Raw genomic sequence first — 18,642 nt, forward strand, 5'->3', positions numbered from 1 at the left:
TTTGGACATATGAGGTCCCCGCCCGGCAGAGACGATATTCAAAAGCAGTTGTGGGAAAAGTAGAAAGTAATAGTAGCAATACCACATATAGAAAATACTCTGTTACAAGTAAAAATGTTACTTCAGTACAAGTACAGAAGTATTGGCATCAAAATAAACTGTACCAAAGGTAAAAGTATGCATTATGATTTCATCCATTTCCCATCGCAAAATGGAAATGTTTAAGTGAAGTAGGCTACAAATAGCCTACCTCAAAACTGTACTTAAGTAGAGTACTTAGTAAATGCACTAAGTTAATTTCCACCAATGTTCAAAAGATCCATAGGCCTATATACAGTAGCCTACATGGATAGGCCTATACACGACTCACTGTGAGTAACTGTAATGGTTGGTTCTGCCAGAATAAACACCTTGTATGAAGCTCATATCAGGCTTAAGTGTTTCTGAGTTGTAAAACACACTACAGACCCACAACGGATGAAATATACAGACAGCATAAGACACTGAAGACACTAAATAAATGCAGTGCATAGTGCCTAAAATAAACAATGGGATTGCAAAGTCTGGAGGAAGGCAATTGTTTATTTTACGCAGACACATGAAATAAGATTCACTACTGTTGAGGTGAATGAGAACTTTGTTCTTTAGGCCTACCAATGTACTGTACTTGTGCCAATGATTAAAACTGAGATTAGATACTGTAACACAAGATGAGATTAAACAAGATAAGACTAGTAGACAGATAAGTTAAGGATAAGATCAGATAACGATTAATCCAAGGTCATTCGTATAGGCTCCTACAACTGTAAAAACATGCTGTAACACTACACAGTACATTTAATGTAGGCTATCCATTTAACGCTGGGAGTGTACAAATAGGACCAAATGGACACGGTCCATTTGGTCCCATTTGTACACTCTTACATAAACACTGAGGATTTTACTGTGTGCACATGTGTGTGTTGGTGGGCTAGGTGGCAATAGTGTAAAGTAACTAAGTACATCTACTAAAGTTTGATGCCAATACTTTTGTACTTTTACTAAGTACATTTTTTATTCCCACTTTTACATGTAACAGAGTATTTCTATATTACAGTATTGCTACTGTCAAAGATGTGAGTAGGCCTACTTTTCCCACCACTGTCCATTTGGTCCCATTTGCACACTCTTACATAAACACTGAGGATTTTATTGTGTGCACATGTGTGAGTGTGTGTTGGTGGGCTAGGTGGGGTGTGTTATTCGTCCTGCCTGTGTGTCAACAAGTGAGCTGGCTGCCCCCTCTATCCAACAGGGACCTCAGGATGGAAGCAAGACAAACTGATCCACACACCTGACATCATTCAGTGGTTAATTTATTGACAACAAAACCCTAGACTGCCTGTTTAAGGCATTAGCCCTTTATTTCGCTGTGTAGCCACTAGCCAGTGTGTAGCCTAGAGTTAGTTGAAGGCAAAAAGTTGTATCCCGGGCCGAACACTGAGCCACTGTGGTGTAGGCCAGTGGTTCCCAAACGTTTTAGCTCGAGACCCAAAAGAGATATCTCCCCAGGACCCAAGCTAGTGAAAATAGCAGATAGTAGATCGGCTATTTTCAGTACTTTCTTAAACATTTGTTTTCTTTAAGGAATATCTTTGATTTATTCCTGAAATTCTTTAGAGAAAAAAAATCATTGAATTTCTTCCTAATTCATGAAATGTCTTCCTAAAACATTTTCACTTAATTTGGATTATTTTTGGAAAATGTTTTGAAATAATAATCAAAAACAAAAATGTAGGAAACAACAAAAAAAAAAAGGGACATTTTACGCGTAACCCATAACAATGTGTCCGCGACCCACAAATGGGTCCCGACCCAGTGTTTGGGAAACAGTGGCGTAGCCTAGACGGATTTAAAGCTCCGGTCTACCTGTTTATTTATCCTCCAGAACCCCTCCTCACTCAGTCAGTCACTCAGTCACCCTCCTGCCTGCCTGCGGGACACCACGAGCATTGAGGGTAGAGAGTCGGGACCACCACGCGCACGCATGGTGGCCGAACAAGTGTCAGTAGATTTAATCGCCAAATCTCCGAATTAGTTATTAATACTTTTATTTTTATTTTTTTTACAATGGCTTAGACGCATCAGTTTGGCAATAGGTAAACTTTACGAGGATATTATTACCTGGGTGATCATCTCGCTGGACCTACAGAGTGGAACAGGAGTCAACTCAAAGTTTTGTATGATTTAGATAGCAGTCTGGGTTTAGATTTGTGCCCCATGCAGTCTGATCGAGTTAGTTTTGGATGGGGTTTAGATCTACCTACTGAGTTTTTAGGCTATTACGCTTTGGATGGGGTTTAGATCTGTGCTGTGTGTGAAGTTCAGTTTTGGATGGGATCTATAGATCTGTGCAGGGTGAGTCTGCTCGGATGGGATGCACAGTGAGCTTCATCTGTTGCGAGGAGGATTTTCTGCAAATGCCTGCTGTTTACCAACATGAGGAGAAGAAGGAAGACGCGCCGAGCAAGGTAAGCAATATGGGGATGAATGCTGAACATTATGCACACACGCGTGTTTGAACCTGACCGCCCCGGGTGCGACTGTTTCAAGTTCAACTAGAGAAAGTGCTCCTCGGAGCACAGGTCTCCGCCAGGTCAGGTAGGTTATTGTGGCCTCCTGGTGGTGGCACTATAATAGGCCAATATGAAAGGGGTGCCATTTCTTCCTAAGCCTTTCATTGAGGCATTTTGTTCCAAAAATGTGTTTTGCTCAAATTGACCTGCTGGTGGCGCTATAACAGGCCAATGTGAAAAGGGTGGCATTTCTTCCTCGGCCTAGTGGGAATGACTGTCGGAAATCGCAAGCTGCGTTCATGTAGCCTCGGTCCCAGCCTCACTTATCTGCGAAAAGAAGAGCCTGGTCACGACCTAAAGCAGCGAGTGTCTAGGAAGTCCTGAGTGGGTAGGATTTCCGTCGTACGCGTTTCCCCCGGAAACGATATTTTTTTGACCAATCACAACACTTGTTTCATTCACGGAGAATGTTAACAGATTTGTAAAGCATCAACGTCATTTCCTTGGGCGGTACTTCCGTCAAATTCAACCGTTTCCGGTTCTTCACTTCCTAGACAACCAACATCCCAGGTCTTGCCCAGCGTGGCGTTCATGATAACACTTTCAGATAACAGCTTTTCAAAGTCTGTTGGCTCCACTTCTCCACAAAACATATATATTTTATGTTTAGTGGACAGTCACGGACAACTTCTCTGCAAGACGTTCATTTAGTGACTCTCCACACGTGGTTGTTCCAGCTGTGGATAATAGGCAAATTATCCCCCCAACTAAACGTTATGATACAAACCCTCATCATAGGATCAAACGCTGTGTGTGTGCGCGCAGAGTGAATGAGTGTGGATCTACCTGCCATTATGGCAATGCATGCCAAAGGCAGCCACAGCAGTGGAAATTCCATGTTCAGTCATGCTTGCTTTCCATGAAGGAAACAACAAAACATTGATCATTATCAGTGATCACCAGTGGTGGAAAGTAACTGAGTACATTTACTCAAGTACTGTATACTTAAGTACAATTTTGAGGTATTTTTACTTTACTGGAGTGCTTCCAATTTTCAGTACTTTTACTTCTACTCCACTACATCTCAGAGGCAGTTATAAGCCAATCTACAAGCTCACATTGCGATGCATTGTGAGCTTGTAGATCTGCTATTTTCAAAAGATTTGTATACATATTATACATTTGAATACTTGGGACATGGGACATTCTGCATAATGAGTACTTTCTACTTTTGGTACTTTAAAGTAAATTGGTATTCCAACACTTTTGCACTTTTACTAAGTACATATTTCTACATTGCAGTATTGATTCTTAAGTAAGAAATGTGAGTACTTTTTCCACCACTGGTGATCATCACCCATAGTAACAGAATAGAATGAAAGTAGGATTTGCAATTTCGCAATCGCAACCATTAATCAATTTGCATTAAACAGGCTTATGCTGTATGGGTTGATTTGTGACACTTGTGATTTCTATGATAGGACCCTGTGGAATGCAGTGAGTGACTTTAGGGGCCAGCATTTAGAAAGGGTGGGTAGCTCCTCCATTTAATGTCCCTACACCTACTATGATGTTGTGGTGAATCACCTGGTTTGGATCATTCAAAATATACATAAAGTAGGAACATGTGTAAATTGCTTTGGCAAACTGCCACAGACTTGTTTTTTATTTATTAGTTATTTGAAATTGATTGTTGGTGACACTGTAAACTGGATATGGAACTCAAATAGGGAGTTTATGATGGCTATAAAGTGTGTCACACTATCGCCACCACTATTAATGCGATATACACTGTAATGTGTGTGTTTCTTGTCTCAGAGAACATCAGATAAGTCAAGAAATGCATGGATCATGGACTGTGGTCCATTCCTCCTCTCGGAAAAACACGTTTTCACGCGTTGTTGCTGTCTGAGTCCTGTTGTTGGTGGGGGCACAGCTGGCACCAAGGCATGTTTTATAGGTCTGTGGGCACGGGGATAGTCATCAGAGACCATGTCTGCCAGCAGAGCTGTGGTTAAAGTAATGAACTGGCACTAAAGTGTTGAAAATAGTGATTTAAGTGAAGTAGCCATGTGTGACTTGCAAGTATAAACAATGAGATTATACATACTTTACTTTACTTGTGGCTTCTTTTTTTTTTCAAGGAGAGTGTGGAATCCACTCCCCATGGGCCTTTGCTGCCCTTTACGGAGATAGACAATTGGGTGATGATATTGTGGGGATGGCTATTGGTACTTTCACAAAATACACAATGATGTTTTTGATAAATAATCATCAGTAGACCGACCTAATGCCTATAATAACTACTGTAGGTGTAAAAAGGCAAATAATGGAACAGCTACAACAAGTTCAGAAAATCACATCACTTTACTGTAAAGCAGCCTTTTAAACGAGGAAAAGACAACGCTTATCCCAGCTCGCACTATTACGACATCCAGCATTTTTGATGATATTTGTCCTCATATCACAATATCAATATAATATATACATTATAGCACAGCCCTACCAGCGTAGTTGAAGCTGTGATGAAGACGGAGGCTCTGGCAGCATTTGAAGCTATACGCTATCAAGGGCAGTCTGTCTGTGTGGTTGTAGGGTCAAGTGTCTGAATCGTTATGCCACTGGTGGGCACACTGTGGTCTTAACCACTTTAACCCTTTACTTAGTTGACCGGAGTCCCCCAGGGTTATTGTGTATTTTCCGACATTTAACCACTTAAACCCTTTGGCTCTGTACTTGGTCTTCTCTTTTTTCCTTCTACACCAAATCTCTTTGCCGAAAATAGCCGATCTACAAGCTCACTAGAGCTAGTAGATCAGCTATTTTCTGTCAATGTCTCCCCCAGAATAGGAATGCTAGGGTACAGGTGGTTAATGTAAAAATAATTAATGCTCCTATCAAACAAAGATTTGGTGGCCCCCTATAGTCTGAGGACCCCTTAGAGGTCACGGACCCCATGTTGAAGACCCATGGTTTATCTTGTCTCCATGTGATGCTGCAGCTTTTATGGCTTCATAGATCACTATCATCAGTGTAGTGTAAATTAAATATTTTTTGATGTTTGATGTTTACACATCAGCTTTGCTAATAATAACATGTTGGAAACTTGGGATTCATGTTCATGTGTATTTTCTGGCATTTACACTTTTTTGAAAAGAATGACAATAAACGTTCCTATAGTAACTCAGAGAGGACCCCCCCCCAGGTGTCCCCCAGACCCCCTGTTGAAGACCCATAGATTAAGGGCTTTATTGTTCACTTGAATCTTTGTTCTGGCATGTTATTCACCTTGCACAGTGTGCTCATACCTTGTGTGTGTGTGTGTGTGTGTGTGTGTGTGTGCGCGCGTGTGTGGGTGTTGGGCTTTTTTTCATGCAGATGTTTATGCTGAGGGTATGTCCAGGTGTCAGGAGATTACTTCCTGCAATAATCGCTTCTTGCATGTGTTTTTTTTTTGCTGTGCTTGTGCTCGCTACACCGGATAAAGAAGAGAGGTTATAGCCACTCCTTCTTAACAGCACTCACAAGGAGGAGGCCCACAGCTTATTGCTTTGAAGAGCGATAACAATCGTCCAGAAAGTAAAAACCCCCCATGTCAAAACCTAAACACATGAGCTAGACTTTGATCCAGGTGAGGGGTGTGTGTGTGTGTGTGTGTGTGTGTGTGTGTGTGTGTGTGTGTGTGTGTGTGTGTGTGTCTTGGATAGACTTTAGGAAGAATGCACACTATGTGGTTTGCCTTCAGAGGTTATTGTATGGTTTGCAATAGGCAGAGTGATAACCTGCTGGCTTCTTGCCCTCTCTTTTATGGATATAGAATCCCATAGACGGAGATGACACACACTAAAGCTATGGAGACATGACAGCCGTTGCCCCGTCTAATGCTCTGTCCTGTCTTAGCCCCTGTCATTTTGATTATTATTTTAAGGAAGGTGGCTGTTTTATTTACCTATGGGCTGTGTTTTATTAAGCCTTCAGCATAGTGAAGAAGAAATCATGATGTGCACATTGTATTCCTATCACATGCATTTAAGAAGGTGTAGTCACTCTGTGGGGCAAAATTGTTACATCATATGACCAATAGCTAAAATAGCCAACCTACAAGGTCACAGCGTGCTGTTGTGAGCTTGTAGAACTGCTATTTTCACCGAAAAGAAAAACATGCAAATTTGGAAATATTTTGAAAGTTTGATCAAAATAGAGACGGTGGTTAATTAAAGACTTTGATAAAAAAAATGACAATTAAGACATATCTACCCCCTCCGCCCCCCAATAATGTAATTTTGGAACCGTAACCTGTCGTTACCACATCTCTATCTCCTATTACTGAATTCCCAGCAAAGTGTCAGACGAACGGCTGGTGTGCAGGGTGGGGTGGTGCTGGTGGGGGCGAGGGTCTGTCGGTCTGGGGGGATTTGAAGATCTTCGTATATAGGTATGCGGTGAACTGCGAGTTACCTGCCTGCCGCTCCATATTGCATTCCAGTGGATGCCTTAGCTGTTGGGGGAAACAGTGTGTCCTCTGTGCTGTGTCTCCGGGGAGGCCTATCATTTCACTCTTACCTGCCAGCGCTGACCTGCACATGGGCCTTGGAACAAGACCCTCTCTGTGTGTTCCCCCCTTCTGTGGAAAGGTGCCCGGTGTGTGCTTGACCCAGGAGCGGGTTGAGATGCCTCAGCGAAGTTAACCCCAGTCATTTTACCTTTTTAGTACCCACGCATGCAGGAATTCAAGTGCTCGGGAGACGTTTCCGCATTTTATTTTGAGCTGCATGTTGTTGGAGAGAGAATCCTGACAGAGAATGCTGCATTTGTGATGGAAGCGTTCTTTTAGTATAGATTTAGTTTGTGCTTTAGAAAAGGAATAAGAGACAGACCTCTTAAACACCTTTAATTAATTAATTAATTAATTAATTCTACTTATGTTGGCTGTTTTTCAATAGCTGTCAGAACAGTCAGTAGTCTATATACTTAAATGTCAAGTTTGTTGTCACATCACAAGTGTACTGGTGTAAAAGTGTATACAAACTCCCACGAATTGCAATTACGAAATGCTGTCGATAACCTGAAAAGGAAAATGGGTAGCACAGCAAGTGCTACCGGAAAGGGTCAAATGACCAACCAACCTGCCAGCCAACCTACTGCCAGTCCAAGTCCCCCATGACCCCTTGTAAAAGTAAGGTGAATCTCATGCATCACGCCTGTCTGGAAACCGAAACCTAAGAAGAAATTGTCGTGTTTTCCTTGTAAAGAAAATCCCGACAATTCCTTCATCACAACACAGATGCTCACTCACATTTTCTTCCTGTTGATGCTGAGCCACTGGATTAACGGGCGAGATTCCTGTGAACCGTGCACAGTTTGCTAAACCTCGGTAGATGTTTTCATGTTTGAATGGATTTCAGCGTGACGCACTTGACTTGAAGCAACACGGCACTAGAGCCAGGCATTTGATATACTGTACACCCCCGATCAAGGGTGAAGCAGCCATTGGCTCTTTTTTGAATTTAGGGGAAAGAAATTATAGCTTAGTTTTTATGTGCAGGATTAAGCTAACAATGGAGGAACACCTGAGCACTTGACGGGACGACACAAAAGACTTTGAGAATTAGGTTTCACTTGTGAAAAGTCAATAGGTGATCCCCATTTCTACAGGAAATGGGTTGTTTTCCTTGCCATTCGTGCAAGACTTTGACTCTGAGAAATGATCCAGCAACTGTTTTGAGTTGGAGTCCTGTAAGACCTCAGAGACCCATTTCAATTTATTTTGCTGGGTAACCTTGTGGCTTAAAGGAGAATTCCGGACAAATTAAGTGTTATCTTTGATGTCTCGTTACTCACCTACCGATGTGAAAAGTAGCGTTATTTTTTTTCATATATTCCCCTGTCGTCATTTTTTAAACACCCTCCGTTGTTATAATGGGAGCGTGAGGGTTAGTGAAGTTCGTCTATTATAACCGACGCAATGTTATTTTTTTCTCTACTACGATTCATTGTAGAGTCTCATGATAGTCAAACATGCGCTGAAAATTCCTGCGAGCCTGCCGTTAATGGCGAACGATTTAACACTGGTTGCTTGTTTCCAGAATCTGGCAACACGAGTTGCCAGGTTCTGGAAGAAACAAGCAACCAGTGTTAAATCGTTCGCCATTGACGGCAGCCTCGCAGATAGTTTCAACGCATGTTTGACTATCATGAGACTCTACTATGAATACTAGTAGTGAAAAAAACAACTTTGCGTCGGTTATAATAGACGAATTTCACTAACCCTCACGCTCCCATTATAACAACGGAGGGTGTTTAAAAAATGACGACAGGGGAATATATGAAAAAAAATAACGCTACTTTTCACATCGGTAGGTGAGTAACGAGACATCAAAGATAACACTTAATTTGTCCGGAATTCTCCTTTAAGAGCCTACGGTAATCACCTGATGAACTCTTGCATTTGTGGGAAAATGCAGTGTGTACATAATCAGTAGGTGTGAATGTGGAGTGAAATGTTCCCAGTCTGTGTCGTTTATGACGAGGTCTTTATATTATCTTGCAACTTTCCCAGTCTTATGTCAACCTACAGGAGTTTTAATGTGTACTACATTGTGAGGGGATATTTTTTAGTTTCAATCTACAACTAAACGTTGAATAGGCTTGTGCCTGAGTCCTTTAGCCATTTCGAAGGCAACTCCCATTACTTTTAACTGTTCACGGTCAAAGGATTTGTGAATCCGATGAGCGGATATTTCTTTTACAAATGGCCTTTCAAGACATCGCAGATTCTGTGATGCGTAAAGCTGCTCACAAAGGCTCTGGAACTGGGAGATAATAGGACACAAAAGGCGTTCGTTGAGCTTCTTAAAGTGGTTTTAATTCACTTGGCAATGCACAGTGGATAGAATGACGGTGGAAATGATAGATTAAGGGCCTGCCTGGGCAACTGTATTTCTCACCCTAAAGTCATGGTTGTGTGCCCCTTTTCTTGGAAGATAAAACAGAGGCCTAACTCGGACCTTGTGGCCCTTGTGGCATGGGCACAACATAATACACCCCATTTAGCCCTATACCATCAACCTCCAATGTCTTTGTGAACCCCATGAATGTGGCCTTTATGCTCCAGTTTTGTTGATATTTCTCTACTGTGTGTGGGGGATTTTCTTGTCTTCTTTCTAATACTTGGCAAGGCAACGCGGCATTCGCTCTTGGCAACGTCCAAAATCCCACGAAGTCTCACTCTGGGGGCCTTTGTAGCCATTCAAAACACATCCGAGTGATGGACAGAGAGCTCGGCTCTCCCAGGTCGCATCCCGCGCGAATCCAAATGTGCCTTTTGTCGATATCTGTGGCGGCGGTCTGTTTTCCCGGGGACTTTTCTGCCCAAGGTCGGATGCCACGGGGCTCCGGGGGTAATTACTGTGACAGTGGGAGCAGAAGTTAGGGCCGGGCTACCCAGGTCCACCAATCATGTTTTCATCATCGGGAGAATGTTTTTCTTTGGGGAGGTAATAAATCCCCCCCTTTGACATGCTGCATTTACTCTGAATACACACAGGAAGAAAGACCCCAGATTTTCTCTCTCTCTCCCTCTCTCTCTCCATTATGCACCAGTGCTTGTAACAAGCCGAGGCAAATCATTGTAGCGAGCTCGCCCTCTCTGTTTTTTAAAAGGATAGGTTTGCACACTTAGACATTCCACTGTAGAGGAATTTCATAGGTATTTGCACTGGAATGCGGCATCTCAGTGGACTGAGGGATATATGGAAAGGGCGTAATGGAATTTAGTCACAAAGGTGTTAAGTCCAATAAAATAGTTTGTGGACCCCTCTTTGCCACGGTTAAGCCCCTTACTACATTATAAAGCGTTTGTTTACTTGTATAACAAGATTGACTTTTGTAGTGAACAATGAAGTGGACACAACATAGACTTACAGTAAGTGTCAAAAGACCAGGTTTGAAGTGAATGACCTTAAAAAAATTCAAGGTTATGGCCCGGACTGTGGCGTAGCGGTCCGGGCACCTAGGCTCAAAAGTAGCCTGACACCGCATCGCGAGTCCTGTTCCAGACGATCTTTGCTGCATGTCTCTCCCCATCTCTCTGTCTCCCTGTTTCCTGTCTATCTCCACTATTAAACTAGTAAAATAAAGGCAGAAAAGGCCCAAAATATATATTAAAAAAAAACAATTCAATGTTATGTACTTTTGGTTAATTGAAACGGAACAGTGGCGAGAGGCAGGAAAACTAGGGCGGATTAATGGGATGATCAGCAACACAGGCCCTGAGCTGAATCGAGTTAGATGTTAGCACGGCTTGAGTCATTCACTGCACAAATTTAAATACACTTTTTTTCCCCCCTTTGCAAGTGTGATCTGATGGCACTCAGTGCCTCACATCCTCAAAAGACAAAAGGAAACATTTGAGTGTACAACGGAGAAAGCTGGTTCGAGTCGTTATTTTTAGTATGACGGGAGTCGAAACTCGATAGGCCCTCATAAAATACGGCACATGTGTCACGTTCCCGCACTAATCCCCGTTGATGAGAACAAGTGTGTCCCGTCGCACCAGACGATGGAATCCCTAATCAAGTCACACTCTTAGACCTGATGCTGCGCATGTGTTGCGCACGCCTGTAATCCTACACATGGATCATTGGCATGCCAGACATGTATAGCGTACATACAGGCTCGATATATTTATGTAACCCCCCCACCCCCATCCCCGGGCTGTGTTTTTAAAGGGGAACGCCGCTGAAAAAGTAGGAATTCACAAATTGAGTTCCTATACGTTACTAGTTTTATTTATTCTTCCCATACATGCTGTATGACTTAGTCTGTGAAGCACTTTGTACAGTTGTCCTGAACCTGAAATGTGATATGAATCATATGATCATTCATTATAGTCTTAACCCGGTCCAATCAATATTGTGGATTAAGGAGATGCCCCCATAGTTTCTGAGTGACTGGTGCGTGTGTCTATGTGAGTTTGTGGCCCCATGGAATGTTTCTCCCGGGGGAAAGTTCATAATGAACTTCATACCAAATTATACTTTCTTTGTTTAGTGTTTGGCTTGTCAGTTTTTAACTGTAAAATGTTAACTTTTCTCATGGAATACCCCATTCTCTCCCTGGGACCTTGCATCTTCACCAATCCATTGTGAATGAATTTCTACTTAATCTACAAACTCACAACGCAACACATCGCAACGCGCTGTGAGCTTGTAGTTCGGCTGTTTTCTCCGAATGTTCGCCCCCCAGAATGGGGATGCTAGGGTTCAAGTGGTTCCATCTCTCGTTCATAAAAGTTGACATGACTGTGTTTGACCACAGGAATATACAGTGCATATAACAGCGACTCCCAACTTTTTACTGGATCAGGGCCCAAACTTTATTCTGGTACACAAGAGACACAGTGGTTCTCAGAACTTAATCTGCCACTTGTATGGCTTCTGTGTGTCTATCTGCATTGGCAAGCCTTCATGGCGTGAGTCTGGAAATAGCCTAAATACCTCAACATCATTGTACTTTATCCTCGAGGACTCCCTCCATAGCTGTGCTCCGACAAATGTTTGGGCTGTAACTTGTTATGTAAATAGAAGCTATGGGAAATATGCCACTTTAATGGGTGTGTGTAAGTAATGTAATATGCTTTCAAATTAGGATGCAAGTTGGTATGCGCGTCCAAGACGAGATTTTGTGGTTTTAATTATTAGGTTTACATAATTAAGTAGTATTTACAAAATAAAAATGTTTAATTATTAAAGTGGTACTTTAAACATCATATCCTATTAATTATGTAAAATACAATATAAAAGACAGCGCAATATATGAGATGTCACCTCATTTATCCCCTTCCCTTATGTCATATGAATTAAGCTAATGGAAAGAGGTAAACCTTTTTAGATTGCTGTGTCCACTACATTTCTTCATTGTTACAGTAGTTGATAAGCATACTTCAATAGCATACTGTGAGTGGCCTTAAAAGCAACTCACGTAATCTTGAGTATCAGAAGAGAGAAATCCAAAGAATTAATGTACTTAATTGTTTTTCAATTAACTTTTAACACTCTTAGGGATGTAATATTTGTAACAGTATTTATTTACAGACAATGTAAAATGCATTAGGTTTTAACGCCTTGTTATCAGTGCCTTTGTCACTGATAACAACAGTCCTTCTAGCAGTATAAAGATAACGTGCATTTTAAACGGATGAAATTAAACAAGCTACGTTTAATGGCTGCTTTATCAGTCTGTTAACAGCTCCCTCCACTAATATATCATTGCTTATCATTATACAGTTGATAGCATGCCTTTGCTGTCATACGTTCCTCTAATCGTGACCTGCTCTACCAAAACTAGTCATATGTTTAATCTAAGGTAATTCATGTTTAATCTACAGTAAGACAGATTCAGACATTCATTTTTTCCCAGATTGAATCTAGAGTAGCTTGCTAATGATGCCAACATGATTGTCTTACCTCCAATAATGCACATTTCTATCATCAAACAGCTGTTGAAGAAGAATACCCTCAAATCGCAGTACTGGTTGTCACAGTTGTCTCAGAAATTATCTGCATGGAAAACAATGGTTCACAAGTAAACAGTATTTCACAAGTATTTCCTGGTTTAGCTGATAAGAAATTCTGTTTTACGTGTGGTTAAATTCTGTACGTGGGGTTTGCCATATGGCATAATAGCAAAGGTGCTACAGTATTAGTAGTAACTCGATGCACGTGAAAGTCAAATTGCTGTCTTTTCTACAGTATTTACTGACAGACATTTTTATACAGCCTCAATTGTGGCAAACACAAACCCCACTCGCCTCTGTGTGTTATAGTCTCAAACTATACATTATTTACAAATTGGCCTACTCTTTAATCCACATACGGCTGAAATACCCAATAGTTTTCATATTTTATCCCATTGGAACATTTACAACTAAAGAACTCAAAACATGAGACAAAGGAACCTGGTTCTCTTGCCCTCACTCCCTCGGAGCCTGGCCAAACATTTGGATTTCCACGTCACTTTTATCTGCTTGGGACAAGTATGTGACTTTTGTTTGCTCGATGTCTGGGCAGGTCGCAAGCATTCTGACTAGGGGACGAGCAGCAGACATGAAAGTAATGGAAGTTAGATAGCGAAAAAAAACAGTGAATTGAGATTCCTACTCTTTCAAGTTGCCAAGTTGCCACATCGCATGTAGTCAAAACAATGACAGAGCTATGTGGCTTCTGAATCTCAGAGACAGTTTACTGAAATACATGAAGCACTTCAAAGTTGTGGGACACGGAAGAAAATGAGTTTTTGCAGTAGTGTGCTTGTCTGTCTGTTGCTATGACTACATAACAATTTGAATGGTTTCACAGGGTTCATGTCCATGTGCTTTTTAACCAGTAGATGGGGATATTGCCATTGATATCGGTTACATTGAAAAATGCAATATGTGTGCATAACTGCAAACTAAAACTCTCTGCTAATTGAACTGAACTTGAAAGCAAAGATGCGAATTAGTCCTCAGCGATAGCCTATTCACGTTTTCTTGGAATGTTTTCCTGGAATGCGAAAAGAGTAGGCTACACTTGACCTTTGCAGTGCATCTAAAGGCACTTAATGTCTTTACACTTTAAGTTATATTTCTTATATTGCGTTATAAATTGCGACTGTTCCTTGTTAGGCTGCCATGCAAAACATTTCACAAAAGGAATGTGCTTCCGAGTTATAAAAGTTTTGTGAGGGAGAAGCGGCGACAGCCCCTCTCTTCTACACCAAGGTTTAAAAGTGATTCCAATGTCAACACAATTAAAATCTCCCGTGGCTAAGTGATGGGAGGGTAATGTCCCATCTCTCTCTCTCGCTCTCTCTCTGCAACAAGGTCCATTTCTCAGAAGTTAATTCAATTAAAGCAGACAAAAGGCCCACTGGCACCAATAAAGTTCATGTGAAATGTGAGGCCGTGCGATGGACACGCAGTGTCTTGCGCCCATTCGAGCGTGATTCACATTTGCATAATGCTCAGCCATCGGGGCAGGCCTGTGGTCACCATGGGTTACAGTTGGTGTTGTGAAGCAATGCGGTACTGCAGTTTGTGGATGTGTCTTGTCTGAAGCTGACAGACTGGGGTCAAACCCTCCACACACACACACACACACACACACACACACACACACACACACACACACACACACACACACACACACACCGACAACAACAACATGGTCTGAGTCCCACGTTTCCGCACAAAAGTGACATTGTGTTGCCATCATGTACAAATGCCGTCCATTGCTTTGTTGTTTGAATCTTGACAGCTATGTTATGGCCAAGGACACAGGATGAACTCATGTAATAGCATTCATGAGACAAAAACGGCTTCAGACAACCTATCTTCAAATTTGAACAACTCAAATGAGCACATAAAATGCATTTTTTTTTAACTTATATATCCAAAAGGATTTGTTTTTACCACATGTATTGTACGCATGCTACATTTTAATATTCATACTGTGGTCTTGGAGAGTGCCTTAAAACTTGCATAAAGTATTCATTTAGTGTCGCCTCCAGAGCATACAGTATCTGCATGAACCTCTGCTGTGCTTACAGAACCTCTGAACCCCTGTAATCATTGTGGAATTCCAACAACTGATGTCATTTCTCCAGCTCATGTGGAGTATATATATATATATATATATATATATATATATATATATATATATATGAAAAGAAATAAACCTTCCCTCTGCTTCTCTTAGGAAGGAACCGCACACTCCCAATGATGATGGACTCAAGACTCAGTTAATGCTTCATTTTTAGGCTTTATTTAGCACGACGCGTTTCGCCGCGTTGGCTTCATCAGGTGCTATATACACAGGCAGTGACTGATCACTCTAATTTATAGTGACAACCCCCCGTGACAACAGATACTCCGCCCACCTGTGTGGCTACTCAGTCACTTGTTTATACAATGTATCAAAATGTATCAAAAGTGGGCAGGTACAAAAGCAGAAAAAGGTGACAGACAATAATAAAATGCAATGCAGAGAGATTATATCTATGTGTATACACACATACATACACTCACACCTACTGTGTGCATGTATATATCCACATACTAAATGTATATATATACACATATGATGCAACATGACACAGAACCACCTTGATAATATGTATATAAATAAAAGGTAAATCTTCTAATCTAACAGCAGTACATTTACTGACAGTGAATAGAGTTTTCTTTATATTTCTCTCTCATTGACCTCTATACAACACAGTACACCATACACAGCTCAGTGAAATTTGGAGTAGGCCAAGCAAGACTAAATGGGCTGCAGCCTATGTAAAGTAACACAACTAATTGTGATACTTAAACATATGTGGCAATTTAGAGAGTACATGAAGTTTACAAAAAGGAACTTAAATCCAGGCTTTCATTCAAGCCATGTGGTTCCATTGAGTTCAATGTGAAGATCCAGTATGTTTCCCTTTGTAATAAAAGTTTTTTGTGGTCACCACCTCGAGGAGGTAGAGTGACCTTTTCGATGCCAATAAATTTGAGTGTGGCTGCAGAGCCATGGGCCCTCTCCCTATAGTGCCTTGCTATGGCGTACTCCATATTGCCATTTCTTATGGCTGCCTTGTGTTCAGCTATACGTATCTTTAAGTTGCGTTTAGTTTGACCAATATAAACCATACCACAGGGACATTTCAACATGTAAATCACATGGGTGGTGTTACAGTTGATGAAATGTTTAATTTTGTATTCCTGTCCTGTGTGTGGGTGATAAAAGACCTTAGTGGTTGAAGTGTTAGAGCAATGTGTGCATCTCCCACACGGGTGGTTACCGCATAGTTCCTCTCTTAGCCAATTAGAACTAGAACTAGGTGATCTATATAGTGATGTGACGACAGAGTCTCTGAGGTTCTTTCCTCTTGTGAAGCAAAACCTTGGTGGTGACAACGACATGTTTATCAAATTAGGATCACATTTAAGTAGATTCCAATGTTTGTTAATGATGTTCTTAATAGTTTGGGATGAAGTGTTGTACTCGGAAACAAAATTCCGAGTACAACACTTCATCCCAAACTATTAAGAACGTACGTATAGCTGAACACAAGGCAGCCATAAGAAATGGCAATATGGAGTACGCCATAGCAAGGCACTATAGGGAGAGGGCCCATGGCTCTGCAGCCACACTCAAATGTATTGGCATCGAAAAGGTCACTCTACCTCCTCGAGGTGGTGACCACAAAAAACTTTTATTACAAAGGGAAACATACTGGATCTTCACATTGAACTCAATGGAACCACATGGCTTGAATGAAAGCCTGGATTTAAGTTCCTTTTTGTAAACTTCATGTACTCTCTAAATTGCCACATATGTTTAAGTATCACAATTAGTTGTGTTACTTTACATAGGCTGCAGCCCATTTAGTCTTGCTTGGCCTACTCCAAATTTCACTGAGCTGTGTATGGTGTACTGTGTTGTATAGAGGTCAATGAGAGAGAAATATAAAGAAAACTCTATTCACTGTCAGTAAATGTACTGCTGTTAGATTAGAAGATTTACCTTTTATTTATATACATATTATCAAGGTGGTTCTGTGTCATGTTGCATCATATGTGTATATATATACATTTAGTATGTGGATATATACATGCACACAGTAGGTGTGAGTGTATGTATGTGTGTATACACATAGATATAATCTCTCTGCATTGCATTTTATTATTGTCTGTCACCTTTTTCTGCTTTTGTACCTGCCCACTTTTGATACATTTTGATACATTGTATAAACAAGTGACTGAGTAGCCACACAGGTGGGCGGAGTATCTGTTGTCACGGGGGGTTGTCACTATAAATTAGAGTGATCAGTCACTGCCTGTGTATATAGCACCTGATGAAGCCAACGCGGCAAAACGCGTCGTGCTAAATAAAGCCTAAAAATGAAGCATTAACTGAGTCTTGAGTCCATCATCATTGGGAGTGTGCGGTTCCTTCCTAAGAGAAGCAGAGGGAAGGTTTATTTCTTTTCATATGCATCCTCTTGCCAAACCAGCACCTCCACCCTGGATGTGCACGAGAGCTACCTGTTTATATATATATATATATATATATATATATATATATATATATATATATATATATATATATATATATATATATATATATATATATATATATATATATATATACATACATACATACACCTAATATACAACCAAAAGGCAGCTCTACTACCACTGTTGTGTTTATTGGAAAGCCTCCAAGACATGACGTAACCCACCCTGAGTGTTTTTGTGTGGGCCATGTTCTGGTGGGTGGGTGTGTGTTGAGGGAGTTTGTGAGGGCTCAGGGCAGGAGAAACTTGGAGACCTGTTGCGTGAAGAGGGGTCCCCTGCGGCTTTGCAGTGCCATGCTGGTTTGTTTACAGCCTATAGCCAACAGTGTTGCAAAGAGAGAGCGTTACTCACTCAGGGCTTCAAGAAATAATGCGGTATATTGACTGATAAAAATAAACAAATACATTGAGATTATACATTTTTATAATCTTTTCCTATGTAATTTCGAGCACTTCAAAATTGTGTGACAGGCTGAAAGTGAGATGCGAAGGCTTGGCATTTGGTCTGTCTAAAAATGATGTGTACGCTGTTTTAGTCTTCAGCATGCCACTCATTAGGCCAGTGATTATGCACAGTAATACCTAAAAATCAATATTGTGATTCTTAACTCTCTCAGTGCCACGCCCCGAGATATCCCGAGTTTTTCCCGAGTACCCTCCGTGCCAGCACGAGAAATCCCGAGTTTTTACTTTTGACTGTGGTCGCGCTATTCTGTTTATTTTTCATGATCACTTTCGCTTCCTGACTCCTTCAGACTCACCCGGAGCCGGATGTAAAAAAATACATTTCATTTCCGGGTCACGTTGTTTTTCTCCGGTGATTTTCGGCCAGAATAGGGAAAGTCACGGTTTTTCACACGGTATAAAAAGCGAACGGAGAGGTCCACGTCTACTCTCTTTGGTCTGGGTGACGATCAGTCATCGTAGTCGTGTATCGCATCGTAATTTAGCCCGATCAACGATTGTCGAAAATGTCAAC

The 18,642-nt window shown here is 41.2% G+C and overlaps 1 protein-coding gene across 9 annotated transcripts in view; it reads left to right on the top strand.

Annotated features, from left to right (window-relative positions):
• Nucleotides 1-2,017: 2,017 nt before the first annotated feature.
• tns1b (tensin 1b) overlaps nucleotides 2,018-18,642 on the top strand; it is a 320,096-nt gene continuing 303,471 nt past the window's right edge. For all 9 annotated transcript variants that reach the window (XM_080456570.1, XM_080456568.1, XM_080456569.1 and 6 more), the window contains exon 1: nucleotides 2,018-2,510. In XM_080456570.1, coding sequence (XP_080312696.1) covers nucleotides 2,412-2,510 — 99 coding nt within the window. In that variant the 5' untranslated portion in view covers nucleotides 2,018-2,411. The remainder of the gene's footprint in view (nucleotides 2,511-18,642) is intronic.

This window comes from Gymnoscopelus braueri, assembly GCF_963280865.1.
Source record: "Gymnoscopelus braueri genome assembly, chromosome: 18".
Classification (NCBI taxonomy): domain Eukaryota; kingdom Metazoa; phylum Chordata; class Actinopteri; order Myctophiformes; family Myctophidae; genus Gymnoscopelus; species Gymnoscopelus braueri.